The following is a 21,595-nucleotide window of genomic DNA, read 5'->3' on the forward strand; positions in this document are numbered from 1 at the left end:
TTGCTCCTTTGTACCCAGTAAATGCCTTATATCTCAGCTTTCATCCAGGTTTTAGCAAACACAACATCCTCTGATGTAAACAGAATGCTTGGATAAGCTTGACATTTCTTTATTTCCTTTAACTGATAATTGTTGAGACTGTTGGTTTATTGCCAGCTATATCCACGCCAAGTAGATCAAGTCACTGAAAGAGTAGAAAGGTAACAGAAGGAGGGGAAGGCAGATAAAAGAAATTGCCAGTTTTTTTAATCTCACAACATTTCTGTCCGTGTTTCTCTTTACGACCATCTTCTTTGTCTTTGTTTCTTCCCCTCACTTCCTGTCATGTCATGTCTCTCCTCTCAGGTATAAGTTATTGTGCCAGGAAGAGGGGGAGTACTACAATGTTCCCATCTCAGAGGAGGATGATGGTAATGAGGAACTGAGGCAGAAATTCGAGGTGAGGATTGTATTAACATAATCAAAGCTGCGCGATCTTTTCTTTTGCAGTATCTTCAAACTGCATGGCACAAAGACAGAAGCATTTATTACATGCTCCAGACTGACGTGGATCGATCAGATCCTGCCACGCCGTCCAGCAGAATTATCGAACTGTCACATGCTCTCCTGAACTGCAGATAACCGTGTGACAGCTGCAGCTTTCACAGAGCTCCTCGGCGTGCCCTCTTTGAATTCTGAGGCTTCACTTCTACTTTACATTTTTTGCGTGTTTGTAGATAATTGTTGTTATTACATTCCAGCCAGAACCAAAACTTCCATGACGAAGATTAATGCAGAAAGGGGGATCAGCTTTGGTAATATAGAGTGAATAAATAAGCAGGGGTAGACTGCTGCTTACAAACAGGTGTTTATATTGCACATTCATCGAGGAGACTTATGACTGTTCTCAGTAGCATGTTAAAAGGATGAGGAAAATAATCAGCTCCTCCTACTTTGCAGTAATGTTTAAGCACACGTGTTAAAAAAAGATGTTATTTGATACAATTTCATGTTCTTTTTGTTCAAACCTGTGTGTGTTTGGCCTTCTTGGAGTGAATTATTTCACCTGGTATTCTCTGTCACAGTGTGCAATGAAAGCCCAGGTCTCTAGAAGATGTGTTTAAGGTTACTTTCCACGACCTTTCTGCTACACATAGTTGAGAATAAAGGGGGTGGATAGAATGAGAAAGAATAGAAAGTTGGGCTGGGAAAGGTCACGGCTGGGACTGACAGCCAATTTTTAGCTGACCGAAAAAAACAAACAAACCTCATGCTCGTTAATCTGGATTCAATATGAAGCTCGATCATTGTCTGGAGTTTTATATATGTGTGCATATTTCTAGATTTCTAGAAACACTTAGAAACATGTTTTCCATATTAAAGTAAGCTTTGCAATAAAAATCATTTCCTGTTCAGCTTTTTGCAGCTTTACAAAACACGTTCATTACATTAAAGGAGAAGCTGCCCTGTGTAATGACACAGTAACAGAAATACATCCAGGCAATGAGAAAAAAAGTGATGATGATAAAAAAAGAGAGAAAAGAGGTGAAGAAAACAAATTTGGCCTGAAGTCAGAGAGGGGACAGTGCAGTTGTGTTGCGTTTGTCTCGATAACAGGAACAAAGACCAGCAGCGAGTATGTTCCTCACAGTGCGTGACGCATCTTGGTCAAAAATGGGGTGATTTTTCTCTCATACACAGAAGCTACAGTAGTGTACTGTGCAAATGTGCAGTGCATAAACGGAACAGGTATTTTCAACATTGTTCTAGTTTTTCACATCGATTAAATTGCCTTTAAGAGAAGCTCAGTGCAGTCATCATATCTCTCTCATGGAGCTCAGAAGTAATTGTCTGGCATCTGTAGATGTAATGTTTCATCCACTTGACTTTAATGAATGTTTCTTTAGAGTTTTTTTATGGCCTGAGAACTCCTCTCCCTTCTCTCCCCTCTTCATAAACCCCTCTGTGGTTCTCTCCCTTTTTTCCCTTAGCTTCCTGCTCCCTCCTGTGTGCTTGGTGAGACTTACACTGTACAAATGCTTCTTCACCCTATGTCACAGTGTCATATTTAATGCAAGAGTTTCTCTCTTCCTTTCTCCACGTCTTGCCCCTGCTCTCAGGACTGCCAAATTAATTTTAATCTAAAGGTAGCCCTCTCCGCTCCTCGACCCTTCTCTCCTCTCCTTCTCCTCTTTTGTCTCGTCTTGCTGTGGTGACATGTTCCTCCACTTCTCCTCGTCTCTGATCATTTGTATGTGGTGCCGCGCTACTACAAATTGATCCAGTTTACTAACAATTTGTACATTTTGGCTTGGGTAAAAAAAACATTCAAATCAAAAAATGATAATTTAATAAATGAATGAAATAAGCCCGATGGATATTTAGTAACTCCCCATTTTTGTCAAAGTACAGCTCTTCCTCGTTTTCACGGCTCGCATTTTCTCAGAGTTTGACAAAGGATTGTTAGTAAATCCTGATTTACTGCTTACAGTTCATAGCTACACATTTGTCTGCATGTGTGTCTTTGTGTTGTGCACCCGTCTTGTCTGTGTACGCTTCATGTTGTGTGCTTATGTCGATGTCAACTGAAGTATAACCCGTAGCTAGTTACTTTTCTCATCTCACAGCTGAAAATTTGTCTGTAAGTGTCTGCTTCTTGAACCTGCAAACACCTCAGTGTAAACCTAGATAAACTTCAGTCTAAAGCATAACTACATGGATGGAAATATTGCATATTTGATATACTGTATGAATAGAGAAATAAACCAGATGCAAACACTAGATGTCAGCATTGAACTGAGTACATGGCGGGTAATTGTTCCTGCTCTTGTATGTGTGTCTGTGTGTGTGTATAAGCACTTATCCCTCTCACATTAACATTTTTTTAGTCTCCATGGTTAAATCTAGAAGCTGTTTTTAAAACATAATTCATGAAGTCATCTCTGGGGTGACTGCTTTATCAGAAATATAATAGAGATCAGGTAATTTCTTTGACTTTTCTCGCTGGTTTCTTTCTGTGAAGCTGCAATTTTGAACTTGTACATGTCTGTAAACTCTAACTGGAGCCCCGTGGACTAAGTTTGCTGATCGAAAGGCTCGACCACATGATTTAGTGTCATATTATGAATGCTGTATCTTCATTCATATTCTCTGTGTTTGTCTGCGTGTACGAGCCTCACTATTGGCCCTCAACTACCTGTCCATACAAGTCAGCTGTTGTGGTATGCGCCTGTACACAAGTGTACTAAGTGAGTTAGACCTTTTGGCTCCCTTTTCCCTGTGGTTTCAGGACCAAGCAGTTGTGGAAGACTCTGATCAGGTGCGTCTAAAAGGAAGGAAGTAAGGCTGCTGCTTGCTTGGCCCGGCCAGGCTTGTTTCTATGGCTAAAGCTTACAGGTGTGCTGTGATCTGGTGCGGTCTGCTCAGCTCTGTGTTTTTCTTACTGCTCTCCTAGTTTAAGAGCAGACAATGGTAGCTTTCATTAACCAAACTGCAGCTGCTCAGCACTGGTTGCTAGAAAGTATTTTAATATCCAGTGAATTTTACTTGAATGTTATAGAGATAAATGGGTGAATTTATCATATAGGTATCTATGGTGTGGGATAACACTAGGTTCTTCCTGTTTTCCTGTTTTTTAAGAGGAATGATATTGTAATGGCCTGGAAACCTTTCAGCCCCACACAAGTTGGTCTTCCTGTTTCATGTATATAGTATATTCTTATGCTTCACTGGGAAAAATAAAAGAAGAAGATTTATCTCCTGTAGCAGAAGAAAACAAACTTCTTTGTGCAGCATGAAGATTTAGGTAATAACTAGGATGTTGGGGAGAGCATGATTTTTGCCTTGGCTAAGAGTGAATATGAAGCCGGTGTGAGGTGTGTTTTGTGTAGATCTGCTTAGAGAAAGATATGAAGCGGGACGCTTCGTCAGATTGTTTTTAGTGTTCAGACTACCACAGTAGTGTATTTTTCAGCATAGTGCACTGTAGTGTCTTGAAGCATTTGCACTGCTGAAAGATTGAGCATGACTTGGCATGAAGAGGTGCAAAGACGAGAATGTTTTTGTATTTTTACAGGTCAAAATTAGAGATATATTTTACACTGGACATGCATGTGAATGTTGAAGCCACGTGGTGGCATCCTTTCCTTCGGTGCAACAGCAGTCACGTAGAAATCGAGCGTTTTAAGGTCTGATTTCAATGTAGAGATTTTAAATGCTGTTTTTTTAGGTTTTACTTTGATCACTGATCTTAATGATTTAATACTTAAAATAAAATTTCTATACCTAGCTTTGTGGATGCTATGTCTGGTTAAAATATGTTACAGTACTGTGTGAAAAGCTCAAGTCAATCTTCATTTCTATATATTTTGCAAGAAAAATGGGAAATAGATGCAGGGATTTATTGAAACATGGATAATACATGAATATAAAAGGCAACACAGAGTCAGTTTTTGCTATGACTGCCTTTATGCTTCAACACAGCCTGAACACTCTTGTGCAAACTTTTGTTTATGTAATTTCTATAAGTCGTCTTCAGGAATAGTTCTCCAGGCTTCTCGAAGGACATTCAAAACCCTTCTTTGGATGTTGGATGTTCTTTTGTTTTGCTATCTGTCAAGATGATCCCACACTGCTGCAGTAGTGCTGAGGTCTGGGCTCTGGGGAGACTAATCCATAACTAATAGTATACCATTATTGTATGCATTTCTATCCAGGTTTTTCTTTTACTGCTTTGGCAGTGTGTTTAGGATCATTGCTTTATTAAAAAATGAAGCTGTTGCCAGATGGTGAGTCAAACTCTAACAGTACTTTCTGCATTCGTAATTCCATCAGTTTTAACAAGACCGTCCTCCAACCATCTTCCTATTTCCCAACCTTAAGAATGACTTCTCTTCCAAAGAACTTTAAAAACTTTGAAAGACCCTCAGAAAGCCTGAAGAACTATTGCCCAAGACCACTTTAAAAAAATGACAAGAAAATTAAGGCTCCTCTGAAGCAAAAGGAAAAAGAACATGAGGGATACCTTGAGACTTTTGCACACTACTGTAAATGAAACGATAGAAAATGATCATTGTTAATAACAGCAGTGTCATGCATTAGCTTTGCTACTAAATTTAATCAATGATGTTTATGATTAATCGATTCTCACAGCAAAAGCAGACGTGACAAACAATGCTTGCATGATTTTTTTGGTCTTTTTTTTTTTTTCAAATCCAGCATTTCAGCTTTCTCGCTTTATGCTGACAACAACCACCAGCACTGTGTTTTACTTTGTTTAAATGATAGCAATTTGTTAATATAGCTAGAGTAATTTATTGGACAGTAATTGGACAAGAAGACAACTGCAAATCTCAATCGGGTTTATCGAATCATTTTGTATTATATGAGCTCCAAAAAGGCACATCAGTCTTGTTTGATCTCATTAATCTTGAATTGTGCCTGTCAGTCAGTGTATTCTGGCAGATAGTGAGCTAATGGCAAGTATAAGTTATACAGCAGGTAAACAGAAAAATCAATTAAGGATATTTTGTGTTATTTTAGTAAATGAATTGACACATATTGAATATTCATCTGTATGAAAATAGGTTTAGTGGTTGTAGACATAAATTTAAAAAATTGGCAAAAACGTGTGAATGTGTTGTCTTCTCTGTGAGAAAAATCCACGATAAAGAAGCTTGAATATGTTCTGCCATTTTTTTTATTGGCTTAAAAACAAGTTTCATGCATTTTATCAAGGTTAACATTTTAGGTATCCACGATCATTGTCTTTTCTGAATTGCACATTGCAGCCGCTTTAGGTTATATGCTTTTCTTTTAACCATTTAACCCTCAGACACTTTATTTTTTCTAATCCGAGTGTAGAAAGCCAAACTTGGCCCCACTAAGAAAGTGATCACTGAGACTGATGACAGCCACTCCAGCCAGCTCCCATCAAACAGCCTGAACCAGGTCAAACTCATCGACTTCAATTTCCTAGCTGTGTTGGGGAAGGGAAGCTTTGGCAAGGTGCGCGATATACAAAGTTGGAAGAACAAAGTGCATTGTACTCTACATGGAAATGATTTTTACCTGGCCACCTTCTGTCTCTGCAAAGGTCATGCTAGCAGAGATGAAGACCACTGAAGAGCTGTATGCTATAAAGATTCTGAAGAAGGATGTGGTAATCCAGGATGATGATGTTGAATGTACCATGGTGGAGAAGAGAGTCCTGGCCCAGCAGGACAAACCGCCCTTCCTCACATACCTCCACTCGTGCTTCCAGACAGTGGTAGGTAAAAGGCTTCTGGATGTACCAGGATAACTCACTCGAGGTCAAGTCAGGTCAAATTAATTCAGCAAGCGGCTTTTAGCTAAACAGCTTAGTCATAAAGTGCTGGAGAAGGCAGCAAAGGACATTTATGACAAGTCCAATTAAAAACCAGAGAAAGGGGAACAAAGTAACCCCAATTAGAAGGTGAGCTCTCTCTCTCTCTCTCTGTATAAATAAGCTAAAGGCTTTGTTACAAAGGGTACCAAAGTTATCTTTGATACCCTTAATATCTCTTTTTTGTACTCAGTAAATGTAATGATCTAAAGAAATTGTAAAATGTTTTCAGTAAGTAGTGTTGTGAACTTGCATAAACTCTATCTATTATAGTCCATATGCAAAAGAAGTCGATGGCTTCCTTAATCTGAATGTCTCTTTGTTAAATCTGTAAATTGCAAATGAACGTCTACCAGCATTCAGATTTCTGAGAGAGGCCAGGCTAAACTATAGCAGCTGATTAGAGCTGAACTGGCAGGCAAGGCAGAGGAAATAGGAAGAGACGCAGCTTGGCATCACTCATAGCATATTCATGAATACACACACACACACCTATTCACATACGCACTCATACACACACACTCGCACACACAGAGAATAACAAAAACACACTTACTCCTATACTTTTGTGACCTCTTTGTCTAGTTTCACATTTGCTGTGCAAACCTTATCCTGCGATGCCCGAACTCCAACGTTTTCTTTATGTGAATGTTTTAAATTTGTGAAATAGTCCAAATGTTTTAAATATGTCCATTTTATTGAAACTGATCAGTGTTTGAGTTGTTTTTTAAACAGAAAATCTTTACACTTAGATAATGTTTCATTTGATTTTACTGTTTCCCTAAAATACATTCAGGTCAATAAAAATAAAAATAGTGACACCAATCGTGAAATGGTCTGATTGAGTTTTCTGTGGTCCTCAAGATATTTCTGTTAAAGAAAATCATACCTGCATCACGAAAAAGGACTACTTCTTATTCTAATTGTTATTGCTATTACGTTGTAGATATTTTACACATTAAATAACCAGAGATAAAATAAATGATAAAAACAGATTTACTTAATTTTTTTCCCAGTTTCATAAATCTGCACAGCAGCTGTCTTTTTAAAACATAATTAGCTTGAATGCACGAGTTCCACACAGTGTTTTGCTTATGTTCTGCTAAGACGGCACGCTCTCAACATCGGATCCACTGAAGTCAAACCCTTTACTGAGTGAAAACAAGGATGCATTTTATATTAGAGGTGCAGAGAGGTCGAGAAGCTATAATGTGCATTTTGCTGAAGGCGCTGTCATTGCAGTACAGTGAGGGTCACAGCACACACAGTCCAGGGTAAAGCCCGCTTTGCCAAGAGTGGTGACATTTGGTGTCAGACCTGGTGGAAGGTTCAGCTGCGCTGTCACCATGGGTCTGTTGTTATTGTTTTGTTCGTAAGAGACCATCAAACACATGTGGACTGGGGTCAGGCCAAACTTGTCACGGGCAGGAAGGGACCAGCAGTAGAACACAAAGAGAATATTTCCTGACAGATGTCTGTGTTGAGTGTTTTCATTTTCCATGAAGCGCTTTGTTGTGGGCTATTTGGGTCACCTTGTCATGGAAAGAGTAGCAGGAAAGATGGAACAACTTAGACAGCGGGGGTAGGCAAGACGTCAAGACTGTATTTCTCTGATTTGAGGTTTTACCACAAATAGAAATGTAAACATATTTTGAAATTCTACAGTTTTTTATGTAGAACTTATTATTATTTTTCTTCTCACATACCCTTAACTCTTCTTTCACCTTTTTCCTCTCTGCATGACCACAGGACCGCCTGTACTTTGTCATGGAGTATGTGAATGGTGGAGACCTTATGTACCATATCCAGCAAGTGGGCAAGTTCAAGGAACCTCAGGCAGTGTAAGACATATCAGTTTATCTGTCTGTTCCTGTGATTCGGCTGTAAAATGAATCTGTGGTTACAGTCAAAATTATATTTGAGAATTTACATTAAGCCTTAGAAATGTATCATTTTAGGTTTTATTCCCTTTTGTATTATGATCACACCAGTGTCTAATAACAGTAAAGCATAAGCTGCAACAATAATACAGACATGCTGTATTGGAACTGTTTGTTCTGAGGTTGAAGGCTCGGTTTTAAGCAGTTGTAAATATGTAAATGTTGTCATTGCAGGTTCTATGCAGCAGAGATCGCTGTTGGTCTCTTCTTCCTGCACTGTAAAGGAATCATTTACAGGTGAGTATTAAAAGGTTTACACGGTATACATACCTAGGTTGCTTTTAAACTAGTAACAGAAAAATCCTTTGTGATGTAGTAAATGTCTTTTATAACCCTGTCATAAAAGACAACCACTAATGGAAGAGTCAGCATCTGAAGGTATGTTTTTAATTCCCGCCTGCTTCCTCAGGGATCTGAAGTTGGACAACGTGATGCTGGACTCTGAGGGACACATTAAGATTGCTGACTTTGGCATGTGTAAAGAGAACATGACAGAAGGAGTCAGCACGAGGACCTTCTGTGGCACTCCAGACTACATAGCTCCAGAAGTGAGTACAGCCGCAGATGTAAAGCGTGTACTTGTGTGCGCGTGTGCTTTTTCTGTTGCATGAATTCATTTCTGTCACTGTCTGGTCTGAGCCTGTGTCACCCTTGTGCTCCAGATTAAGGTCACTGCCTCAGGACAAGATAGGTCCACACACACACGCACACAAACGCATATACACGAGCTCTCTCTGATGACGTAAGTGTCCCAGTCAGACCGACACCCAGCGTGTCCGCTGGCGAGTCCAAACTGAACCCGAAACATACAGGCAGGGGGTTTTCTTGTGAGCAAGTATTTCTTGGATTTCTTTTAATTGAAAGCCAAATTTATTTAACGTGACAGTTTGACCTTACCATTTGTCATCACAGTTGTGGTCGTCATACCAGGATACCTCAGTATTTTAATTGTCTTTGATTGGTTACATTTATATTTACAAATTTCACATTTAATGTCTTCTTCTAGGATAGACTAGGCAGGAGTAACAGCAGGATCAGGCGATATGTTAAATCTCCTACAGATAACTTCTGATTACTGATAAAACACATATGTGTGTGTGTGTGTGTGTGCACTGCTCCTTTGTGTACTCCTTAGTCTAGATATAAACCTGCTTATATTTGTCTCAAACTGAATAAAACTGGAAGCTGAAATAAACAAACTGTTTGGGATAAAATATGCTATGAAATGAACAGTAAGCAAAGCCTGTAAGGTGTGAGTGTTTCCATGAAAAACTAGAAGCGCGTGTCTTGAATACCTTGTTACCTTAAAAAATTGTCAGACACAGGAATGAAAACTTCCACACTGGTGCCTCGAGAACACAGAGAACTTAAAAGAAATGGCTTTGTCTAAATACACAAAAAGGAAAAGGACACTATGTGGGAGCAGGTTCTGTGGTTAACAAGTGAAACTCTCAATAAAACATACCAGTAGACTCTATGAGCCTATATATGCATCCATTTACCCAGCAGCGCACTCACACACACTGGTAATGTTGTTAGATTCTTATTTTAAGTGTTTCCTTTTCTGTTGTTTCTGACAGCTGTTTGACTTTGCAGCTCATCAGCTGTTTAGCAGTTAGACTGGATCCAACATTAGGATTGGTTGCTGGGCCTACTTGCTGCTTCTATTCAGATCTTAATTATTGGCTCCAACCAAACTTAAAAAGGAAATGACTTCTCCTTCTTGGAAGCCTATACAGGCTGGTTTCTTTACAAGATGGCTCAGTCACACCACTGGGAAAGTTTTCGGTTTTCATTTACTTTGGCTTGATTGCATTGAAGTTCAAGCTACATTCAGTCTTTACCCCTTGAAAGCCTGCTAGTAATCTTTGAAGTTCTTTTATGAACTTAGCAGTTTCTGTTATATTTCAGGCCCACTTATAGAACAAAATAACTCGGTGTGCATCAGAAGTTAGTGAGGGTGGTCTCTGCCTGTGCAGTTGTCCTTGGAAAGCATTCTAATGATGGTTAAACCACATGTTTACTTATTTTAAATCATCTTTAAGGGTACAGGGGAGGTCGACAAATGTTTATGGGGGAAAGAGTTAAGCCAGGTGTGGTGAATAGGCTAACACCTATTTTTCTTTTGCTCACTTTGGGATGACTCAAATTTTGATTCATAAATTAAATTAGAAGAAATTGTTAATGTGGTTCTCCCTCTTTTATGGGTAGGGTTAGAACGAGACATGCATAACAGGTTGAGGCTCATCCATTGCTAAATCTGAAATATCCTTTAATGATTAAGGCTGTAAAATAGATGATTTTTTGAGTGAAATGTGCTGGAGAGGTTAGTTCTGTGTGAAACTGCCATGAAGTTGTGTATACAAGAAGATACAGCTCTGGGGATGGTTGTAGCTGATTAGTTACATCTTTTGTTTTCTGGTTGGAAAGTATTTGTGCCCCCCAGATAGGTAGGAGCAGCATTTATGTCTTCCCTACATCTTTCCCTTGTAGCATGAAGGAACGTCCTGCTCATAACTAGCTGATTTTACTGTTATTTGGTTGTTTAATCCAATTTAGGATTATTATGTTCTATTATTATCACATAAAAGATGTGTTACTCATTTAAATACAATGTTATTCTTAAAACAGGTGAAACAAACAGAAAAATGCAGCATATATCCAGTGTGTATAATATATGCTGCAAAATTGAAAAAGTCTTATTATTAACAAAGATAAAAAATGACAGCAAACGGGTGCATTAGTCATTTATTAATTAATGCTGAATTGAATCATTTTTAAATATGTATTTACATTTTTTGTTAATAATTGCTGTTACTGTATTATTTAACACATTGCATTCAAAGTAAATGCAAGTAAGCCCTTTTTTGGCATAAAAAGAATAATTCCTCTGATTCATTTAATGCAACCAGTGCAAATTGTAGAAGTTCATACGCACTAAGTTTTTCCAATTCTCTGACCATTATCAGTTAGCTGGCTTCTATTTAATGATGGGCTGGATTATCGATTCTCTCTAAAAAGCCTCTCTGATAGACTGAGAGGTTAATTCCACCCACGATGCCAGGCTGAACACGCTGTGATCGCTCGAGTCAGACTGACACTAATGCACCAGCCAGGGATGACACAGTATGGGGCCGGAGTAGCTACTGTTTCCATAGCACCGCATGCAGTACACATATTTTATGTCAAACACATTTTTTTTGTATTACACTCACATGACTATCACACAGTCATGTTGATGACAGTCACACATGATGTGTTCACAGGTTAAATAGGGCATCAACACATAGTTATGCATCTGTATGCATATATTGTTTTTATTAAGCTTAAGAAACCCAACCATTTGAGTCTTAATAGTCTTAACAGTTAAACATTTGCACTGTGTATCCACCCACTCCAAAGCACTGTAGCTAGCTGGAGAGTGACCTTAAAGAGACTTAGATTCACAGTGGTGACATTTACAAGGTAAAGTGAGACGAGGTGTTCCTTAAAGTGTTTCTGATAGAAGAGTCCACTACAAATAAATGCACTGGCCTTCCTGTGTTCCTGCATTCCTACAGAATCTGCTTTTGCCGGACCTAAAGTAACTCCCACGGGGCATTCTGTTCATTTGTTGTCCCCCAAAAGCTGTTCAAAGATTTGTCTAATGAGTTTTGTAGTGATTTGTGATGTCAGGCTTTTCAGTGGGTGGGGTGCAACTGATCTGTCTGGAACGAAGTCACATTCAGTGAAGTCTTTTATTCTGAAAAAGGAAAAAACCAATGCACACACAATAGAGAAGGAAAAGAGAGGATGTCAAATGTGGACACGTCACGGGTTGAGAAAACACCTGTTGGTCATTTCAGATGAAGGACACCGAGACAATTAGAGAGTTCATCAAGTTTTATCAAATTTTATTACCATCTTACAGAAAATGATTGAGCTGATAGGGATGGCATTAATGAAAGCAGCTCTAACTGAAGAAGGAATGCAGCCTGGTGCATCTGGATTTAGGTGTGGAAACTCCTTGTTCTATTCGATGTAATGCCAGCTTGGCCACTGGTTGGCCATTATACTGATATGTTAAATAGTGACGTAGGTGAGTAATGGAACAAAAGTCAGGGCTCCGTTTCAGCGTCCGTGTTTTCTGATAAGATGTGACTGAAGAATTTCTTTTGGTGCAGCCTTGATAAAAAAAAATAGCTGAAGGGGAAGGAAAAACAGAAAAAGCATAATATGGGATTTATAAAGTTCTTTGTATGTTTATTAATGATATCGAAGCCTCTCTTGTGTGACACATTTTATATGGGTTACATTGGGAATTCTTGACAGAGGATTCCCAAAGGGGAGTCCCTCATAGTGGTTATGTCAGCAATCCATACAACATTACATATTGCGATTGTATAACTTTGTTGCTGTGTTAGTGCAGTTTTGTATATGCATGAGACAACTGTGAGATGAGAAGTGTTTTCACACTTTCTCACACACAGGAGCTCAAATACAATCCACCAGTCAGGAAGTTTATTTCTTTGTGGAAGTGGGTCCCTGGTTAACAATACACAGGTGACAGGATGCCTTACTTTTACTGCTATCCTGCAGCTTGCCCACACACACACACACGCTCATATGTTCAGGAACACATTTATTGCTGGCTCTGTTTACTCTGACCTATATAGGCAGCCATCGGTCGCTCCCGTCTGGCAGGAATGCTCACACTGATGTGACTTTACACCTCAGTGACTTTGACACAGAGAAGAAGAGATAGCAAGGAAGAGAGGCGAAGGATCAGACAGACAAAACACACTGTAACTTGACATAAAAGGAAAGAATCAAAAAAACATTGACTTCATAATGGGTCCATTTCAGGAGAGTATTTGAGGCTACGGAGTTGCCTGACACAGGCTGTTTTCCTGTGTGCTCTAGTCGTCCCCGAGTGCGGTGTGGCATCAGGAGGAAAAGGGTGTCTACTTTTCTGCTGACGCGTCTCTGGAGTGCAAAGCAGTTGGTGTCAGAATGTTTTATTATAAATTGAGTCGTGAAAGAAAACCCAGTTTTCAGTCTCTGAGGTGATATTCTGTTGTAATGTGTCAGTATGTGACATTTCAACAAAGGCAGAGAGAATTTAATGTAAGATACATTATTCATTTACTACAAACCATACATATGAACAAAAATGGAGTGTCTAAGACTTAGATTTTCCATATTTTCATGAAGTAAATACATTTATTTACAAGAAAAAATCTTTGTCAGATCGTAACAGGCGCATATAGTTAAGTTCTGTGTATAAAAATGGCTGTAATTCAGTTAATGCACTTCTTTGTTAAACCCCTTGAATCAAAGTTGAAAAACTGCACATCGCTTACAACTTGTTTGATTTAAAATCCAGTGTAGGGGGTCCACTGAGGCAAAATGACAAAAATTGTGCCTTTGTCCAAGTATTTACAGACCTAACTGTAGCTTTGAAAAGTTTGTTGCTTAGATATTTTTTGTGGCTGTTCTTCAAAAAGTTGGAGGATTGAAATAGCAACCCTGAGTCATGATAGAGGTGTCATCTGACCACATGCTTTGGCAGCTCTAATTCCAATTTAAACCCTTGGCCAATTACCGAACACCCCAAACTAGTGTTTTTCAGAAAAAGAGCTATTAGTAGTTTCACACAATCATTCCATCCATGGTTGGAAGAGTGAGTGAGAAGTGAGAAAAAAGTCAGGGGGGGAAGAAGAAGGTGAAAAAGAGAAAGATGCAGCAGATGAGACAAACGCAGCGAGCATGAATATGTGAGGATGCTGCAGACAAGGTGGCAGCCTGAAAACGTCCAGACAGCAGTTTAGGTCTGTCGTTTTATTTATTTATTTTAACTGCAATAAAATGTTATAGGAATTCTAGATTATCTTTTAGGTTTAGCATTAGGAGTAAAAAATTTTCTTGTGCAGCTGTTTTCTACATTATACTGCATATACACTACACTACATTGCAATTTTTCAATAGGGTTGCTCTTAATTACATCATCCTCCTGGCAACAGAGTTAAAGCAGGTGAAAGAGGCCAGACACTTTATAGATACACGTTGTTTTTGCTGGGTTTTGACTCCTTTTTCCCTTCAGAAACGCCTTTGTGAGACATTACTCTGACATTTTGGTTTATGGAGACTTGACAGCATCACACAGTTGCTGCAGATTTATTGGCTGCACATCCATGATGTGAATCTCTCATATCACCACATCTCAGAGGTGCTTTGTTGGAATGAGGGTTGGTGACTGTACTGTGTCAAACCAGTTTGAGATGATCTGAACTTTGTGACACTGTGCGTCACTCTGCTGTAAGCAGCCATCAGCAAATGATTACACTGTGGTCATAAAGAGATGGACATAGTCAACAATGATACTCAGGTAGGCTGTGCCTGTGAAACGATGCTAAATTATCGGGATCAGGATTTATTATAGGGATACCAAAGAATTCACATATTCAAGGTTTTCATATAACTGCATTTTCTCACATGCCTTTACAGTCATGGAATTTCAATACTGAATTTAGCTCACAATTCATTGTGATCACGTGAAAGGTGCTGTTTATATTGCACCGTAGGATGCTCATGTAAACCCCAAGGCTGCTCATTAATATCCTCAGTGAATGAAACCATCCACAGCACAGGCACATACAGTACCAAGAAATGCTTTCAAAAACAGACCACTAAAACAAGGTCTGATGTGCGCTGATCTGCTCCACAGCACACACATCCCTCAGAGGGATACAGCAGCAACGGCACAGCAAATATTCATGTAGCACCCTGTAACAGTGTTGGTCGTGAGGGTGGTACTGTGCATTGTACTGCACGTCTGTGCATGAAGAGCAAGGGTTATAGGGGCATAGGTTGGTACTTTTGTGCATTTGCATGTGTGTGTCTGTGGTGAGCAGAGTAGCCTTGAATAGCTAGCAGTCTGATCCAGAACTGTCATGTAGCATTAGGACTAATGGGAGAGCGATGTCTGCAGCAATGCCCGTGCACAAGCACACATACACATGCAAAATATACTCAGAAACACAGGCTCTTCAGGTCACGAGCAGAGGTGCATAAATGAATACACATATGCTGACAAATTATAAAATCTAAACACTTAACGTGTTTAAGCATCTAAAAGAAAAGACAAAATATTTTTTTTCTCCTGCCCTCTTTCACTCATGATCAGTGAATCAGCTCTCCCAGCTGCAGGGTTTGGTACAACAAGCAAAATATAAAGCAGGAAGAGAGCACAGACTCTCCATCACTGGCTGCCTGGCAGAATGAGTGAAAACTTAATGCAGGTATCAGGTTTTTTTCCAAACACTAAGGTAGACGAGCATACAGATTAGGTGGAAATCTGAAGATCTAAACTTACCGCGGTGGTTCGGAGTTCGGAGGTGGTTACCAAGGTCACGGTGCCTGAAACTGTGTTTGTCCGCCGGTGTTGTTGCAGACGGGCGATGGGTGGCAAGGGCAGAAAGTCACAGCAGCACCACATTAGTGCAGCTCTCTGCAGATGGCCTGAAACTGATCTGAACAGTCTCTTACTGATTTTTTTTCCTTGTTTTCTCTTTCTGCTTGTCTTAATCTCACCGAATCTCAACTTTCTCCCTGACTCCTCTGCCGTCTTACGACTTTTACCATCTCTTTCTCCAATTTCAACGTCGTAATGATTGCTAATAAAATAAATCATGTTTTATAGTATTTTAATCACATGAGACACAGCAACAATTTCCCCTTTTTAGATTATGGGTATCTACATATTTGATTTCATAACTAATGAGCACAAAACATCCCATATCTAATTGTACGTATGCCATCTGGATCTCTTTTTTTAATCGATCCCTCCCCTTTTTCTCCCTCCCTCTTTCTGTCTCTCTTCCTCTCTGTTTTAATTCCAATGATACAAGCCGACATGAGGCTGCAGATCTCCTTGCTACATTGACCTGATGTGTCTTCATTCTTTCCACGCTTAAACTGCTTATTGCACACAACTATACAAGGGAGTCTGGGAGGTCAAATCTCAGTGACACAGTGGAACAAATGTGCTTCGTCACAATAGGTCCTTCGGTGATGTGCTGGCTGGCATTAACCTAGTTTACTATGTTAGCTAAAACTGCTCCCTTTTAGTAAATCGGTAGAATTTCATAATTAACCCTTTATTGACCGGCCCTTCAAATTTACCTGTAAAATGGGCCCGCCGGTGGGCCCATGGTCAATAAAGGGATTTGATGAGAAAACAAAAATGAGTTTTGGGATTTTTTTGGTAAATGTTCATAGAGCTTCTGTTTACAAGGATAAGGACTGATTCCTTTTTCATGCATATTGAATAACTTCAGCAGTGGAAGTGCAAACCTTAAGTGAAAACAGAGTGAATTTGTTGGCAGTTGTTGGGTTAGAACGAAGGTTGGGATGTTTCCTGCAGGGAGAAGGATTTGAACAGACAGGCTCAGGGATTTTACCAGGAGGTTTCCTCTTACTGTGGAGTCTTTGACCCTTGAGCTCATTAAAACACTGAAGCATGATCAGGGAAATGGTCTTTTCCCTACTGCACCTTCCTGCCCTCTCACCATAGCACAAAAGAAAGCCAAGGATTAAAGCTTATCACTTTTCACCTTCTCATAGCACCGTGCTTCATGCCTCCTTAAACATGCACATATTCATCATTTAAACATTATTCAGTTTGACATTGATTTTTGGGAGCGAGCAAACATTTCGAAACTATTTGATTGGAGGCATCCGTTCGTTTAAAAACATAGTGCAGTATTTTTGGTTTTTTGCCATATTTGAGTGGTTATCAGCAAGTGTAGACGACATAGAACAAGATGGTGAAATGGTAATATAGTGAAATTAGTCAACCCACCTACTTTGGGAAGTAGCACCTTAGCAGTGACAAAGAAAGAGTGAGAAATGGCTCAGAAAGGTCAACAGTATCCATATTTTCTCAGATTCATCGAACACTGGAAATGGAAGAGGAGAGAAAACAAGAGGCCAAGTAGTATGTAGGCGGCATTGAGCCCTTATATAAAAACAACTGTGTTACATTAGCTAGTCATAACTATCAGCATGGTTGGTGATGACCTTCTTAGGTACAGCGAGAATCTGTTAAACAGCTGAAAGTGCAACGTTGACAAAAGAAAAACATGATGTTAATGAAAGTAAAGAAAGTAGAGCTGCAACAGTAAATATATAACAACATAAACTTCATCCTTCCTGTCGATGTAGAACCCTGGCTACCTTAAGTCGTTGTCTTCACTTCTTTCACTGCTGCAGCTGTTTAATCAACCTTATTTTTCATCAACTTTATTTTTCAACTCCTCTCATATGGCACCTCCTCTCACCTTTGTAGGAACTGAGTCAGGAGAGCACCGCTGACTGTGTTGTACTTCAGTCTGGATAGAGTTGTTTCTCAACCCATATTCACCACCACCCATATCCACACATTTCATGTTATTTCTGACCTAATCAATGGCATTGATCTCTGATGTATGCTGTGAGGGAGTCCTGCTGACTTTCCAGAACACTGCAATGCCATTAAATATACATTACTGCATAAAAATCCTACGTTCACTAAAGTGTTCCTGAGAGAATTTTAATCAAATAAGTTATGGATAGATTTAAAAAATGAAAGGATACATAATTGCGAATCCCACATATTCACTAACTCGATCAATGACAGTTCATTTAATCTGCTTCACACTTTGGACACAAGAAAGGACAAGTGACTCCATACAGCTCCTGGAAATAATAGGAAAGGACCTTATTTGCACGTTGTCCAGCCCACTGATTAAGAGTTACGACAGTACCACACAGTACCCCAGTAGGTGAGCTCCATTTTCTCCTTAATCTTATGTTGTTAAGTGTGTATTTTAACCCATATTCATCTTCTTCTAATCAAATAGTTTTGGTGCCTAATCAAAATTAAGCAATTTGGGATAAAAAAAAAAGTTCGATTCAAAAGGATACCTGAGCTCGCCTGTCATTCCAGGTGTCAATCCAAACATCGTTGTTGGGAAAAGAGGCTTTCCTGCCAGCAGAAAACAAAAGACAAAAGACAGAATTAGGTGTAATTAAAGGCACTTTATGTACTACTGACACCTCAATCTTCTGCTCCACATACGCAGTACGTCTTGAAGTTCCTCTAGTTACTCATAGGTGTGCAGCTCATATCTGTTTATTCAAAACAGCAATCATCTCCCCGAGCTGAGTGAAGCTATTCGCTTCAGCTGGCAGCTTATCTTGAGTATATGTGATAGCAGTCAACCTCTGTCCCAGGATGTTAGCTTCAGACAGCAGCAGCTAAACAACATGAGTAAAATAACCCTCATCTCCGCGGTCTGCAGAGTTGTGAAAACTGGGAGATTTGCAAAACGTGTTTATAGAATTACATGACCGTGTGAAAGGTTTTGCAAGGTTTCCATGTTGTTTGCGCTACGCTCAAGATCCATTCTGGATATATCCAGAGTCAAGTATTGACGTACTAATATAAGAGGCGTTCATGTGTAAGGACTATGAAAAAGTAATGACATGGCTGCTTTGTAAACACAGTACTTTATCTTTTAACAAACACTGGAAATACTCAAAAAACTGAATGTGACAGCACAGCTCACGATATTATCTTTGTGCTGTATTAATGGGTTTTTTCCTTTTTATAACATCCAGAGCTGTAGCGACATTCACATTCATTTATATGCATGCAAGTCTATGCACGTGTTTGACTTTTGTGTGAGGGTAAACATGTGGGCACACTATTTGTCCAGCTGGCTGTATTCAAACCTCAGGACAGCAAAATCCCATTGCAGTGCAGAGCTGGAGGGGTGTTTGTCCACCTGCGTGTGCTTGTGTAGGTATGTGGACTCCTGTGGGAAAGGCAAGGGTCATTAAAGTGATGCAGTGAAGGTTGCGATGCAAGGTTGATCTGCCTCCACCCACCTAGACAAAATGCGTCCACTATATTTGTGTGTTGCTGTACATACAGTACATACATTCTCTATTTTTTGTGTTAGTTTTCCTTTTCTCACGTACAATATGGTGTCCAGTCTTTTTTATGTGTTGTGGCACTAAGCTGGAGGAGTGTCCCAGGGCGGCATGCGTGAAGCAGAGGTCAGAAGTTATTCAGGAAAGCACGCAAAGCAGTACGCCAGCACTCATGTTGCACACCGAAGCTTATTTATTTACAAAGAATCGTCCTGTTTTTCGTGTTTCTCGTTTATATGTATGTACATGAATGTTTAATCTCAATATGCCTGCTTGTTAATGTTTCATCAAACCATTGCAACGATTTGATGTGTCACTGAGTGTAAAGCTTAACTACAGTGTGTGTGTCTTCTGGGTGGCGTTACTGTGGCCAGAACAGGCGAAAGCATTAACCTTTAGCCATGACAGTGTGACCCAGAGGATCTCTCTGTCATTCAAGGAAATGTCACAGTCAAAAGAAGCCTCCTAAGAGCTCCCCTTGGAGACGTATACACTCTTAGTGTTTTATGCCGCAGCCTGAGCTGTAGTCTATCTTCACAAAACAAATATTTAAGTAAAATATAAATGTTGAGTGTTTTTAATATGCAAACATTGTTTGGAAAAGTATAAAACAGTTTTCAGCTTCATCCGATGCTACAACTTTGTATTAAAACTGCTCTTGTAGCTCTGAGCATGTGTCTTATAAATTGGCATATGAATACTCCTGTGTAATTCGTTATCAGCTTCTGTCCCACGCGCCCCGTGCTCCCTTCTTGTCACAAGATATGAGCTTCCTATCGTCTTTGTTCAGCTGTAGCAAAAAATAATTTGATTGTTGCAGGTAATTTAAAATGTAGGCGACTCAGGGTTCATGCAGCTTTTATAGCTGTGATCATATTCTTGCTTTAAACTTTACCTCGTGTCTGTCTAATTATGGAACAAAGAGGAAAACAAATAGACATCCAGTCTGTGAGCTTTTAATTTATTAGTAATTGTTTTAAAAGCTGCTGTCAAACTTTATATGTATGTAGGTAGAATTTCAACAGGAATTCAGTTTGTCCTTTTTCTTTACTGCCCAGCATCTCATCAAGGATATTCTGAAAGTGCCTTTTGTGAAAAATATGTAAAAATGTAGATGTGAATTTGAGTGGTTTTATATAGCAACTAAGGCTACTAATACACATTCATGCAGCTTGTATTGTAGGGACACGGATCTGCAGAAGAATAATTTTCTAATAATTACATCATCTTTATCATTCATTGTTGCAGACATGTTCACAGATATTACTTATATGGTGTATAGGTTAAGGGCACAGACAAAATATCAAGTTAAGTTTCTAGTTCATAAAGTGTGTACTGGAATATTTAGAGAATATTTAATAGGCTGCTACAATGCTGTGATCTAGCTTAATGATATTTTTCTTACTCTCAAACTTGTAGTTTGAAAAATAAATATTTTACCAAAATGGACGAACTTAAATACCTCAACTTCTTAAAGTATAGCTGAAAATATTAGGCTGTAGAGCCTTTTATTACAGATTGCGATCAAAAATGTGGATTCAAAGTTAAGAGTATTTATAAAATCATTCCAGCAGAAAGAATCAAATGTTATAAAAAAGTGAAATTCTATCTGATAAATTTTAAACTGTGACCGAGTGACAAGGTTGAGGTTTAGTGTAGACTAAACTTCAGGTTTACAAATCTTATCCATGCATTTGAAAAACAACAGGTCAGTGTTTGTCTTTGGCCTGTTTTTTTTTTTTTTAAACAGAGACTTCTTGTTTAAATTAAACTGAGCTAAACTTTTTGCTATTGTTTTTCCTCCACAGATTATAGCATATCAGCCATACGGTCGCTCTGTAGACTGGTGGGCATATGGAGTTCTGCTCTATGAAATGCTGGCAGGACAGGTAAGTGGTACAAACCCACATACACCTTAACAATGGAACTTTGCTGTCTACAGAAAATGCTAACACCTTCACACAGAAACAAGGTTTCTCACAGATTGCTCACACCTACATTTTTCCCACATATCTTACAAGCAGCACGGCTCTGCTGGTGTCTAAATGAATTCAGATGGTGATGGTTAGTAAAGATCTCAACGCCAGATCATCATAAACACGTGGTATATTAATATAGACACCTTTTAATGTATTAGGTTTAGTTTTAGAGTCATATATAAATCTCTTTACGCAGTCACAATATTATGGCTTACCGTCCTTTTGTGAACAATAACTCAAATCCTAATAACATAAAACATCGCATTTTGAGAGTGAAAACCTGGCAAGCACTAAATGACATTATAATAGTACATCAAACCCTTTGACAGACAAGTATTTTGACATAATTCTACTCTTAAACAACACTGGTTGGTTCA

At 39.1% G+C, this 21,595-nt stretch overlaps 1 protein-coding gene across 4 annotated transcripts in view; it reads left to right on the forward strand.

The window, feature by feature from the left end:
• prkcaa (protein kinase C, alpha, a) overlaps positions 1–21,595 on the forward strand; it is a 133,520-nt gene that overhangs the window by 91,144 nt on the left and 20,781 nt on the right. The window contains exons 8-16 of one of the 4 annotated variants that reach the window (XM_063476571.1): positions 346–439; positions 2,100–2,126; positions 3,269–3,298; positions 5,842–5,985; positions 6,074–6,247; positions 8,093–8,184; positions 8,458–8,520; positions 8,693–8,831; positions 21,048–21,128. In XM_063476571.1, the coding sequence (XP_063332641.1) occupies positions 346–439; positions 2,100–2,126; positions 3,269–3,298; positions 5,842–5,985; positions 6,074–6,247; positions 8,093–8,184; positions 8,458–8,520; positions 8,693–8,831; positions 21,048–21,128 (844 nt within the window). The remainder of the gene's footprint in view (positions 1–345; positions 440–2,099; positions 2,127–3,268; positions 3,299–5,841; positions 5,986–6,073; positions 6,248–8,092; positions 8,185–8,457; positions 8,521–8,692; positions 8,832–21,047; positions 21,129–21,595) is intronic. The other 3 variants (XM_063476569.1, XM_063476568.1, XM_063476570.1) reach the window with 3 other exon arrangements.

This window comes from Pelmatolapia mariae, linkage group LG6 (genome assembly GCF_036321145.2).
Source record: "Pelmatolapia mariae isolate MD_Pm_ZW linkage group LG6, Pm_UMD_F_2, whole genome shotgun sequence".
In the NCBI taxonomy this organism is placed as follows: domain Eukaryota; kingdom Metazoa; phylum Chordata; class Actinopteri; order Cichliformes; family Cichlidae; genus Pelmatolapia; species Pelmatolapia mariae.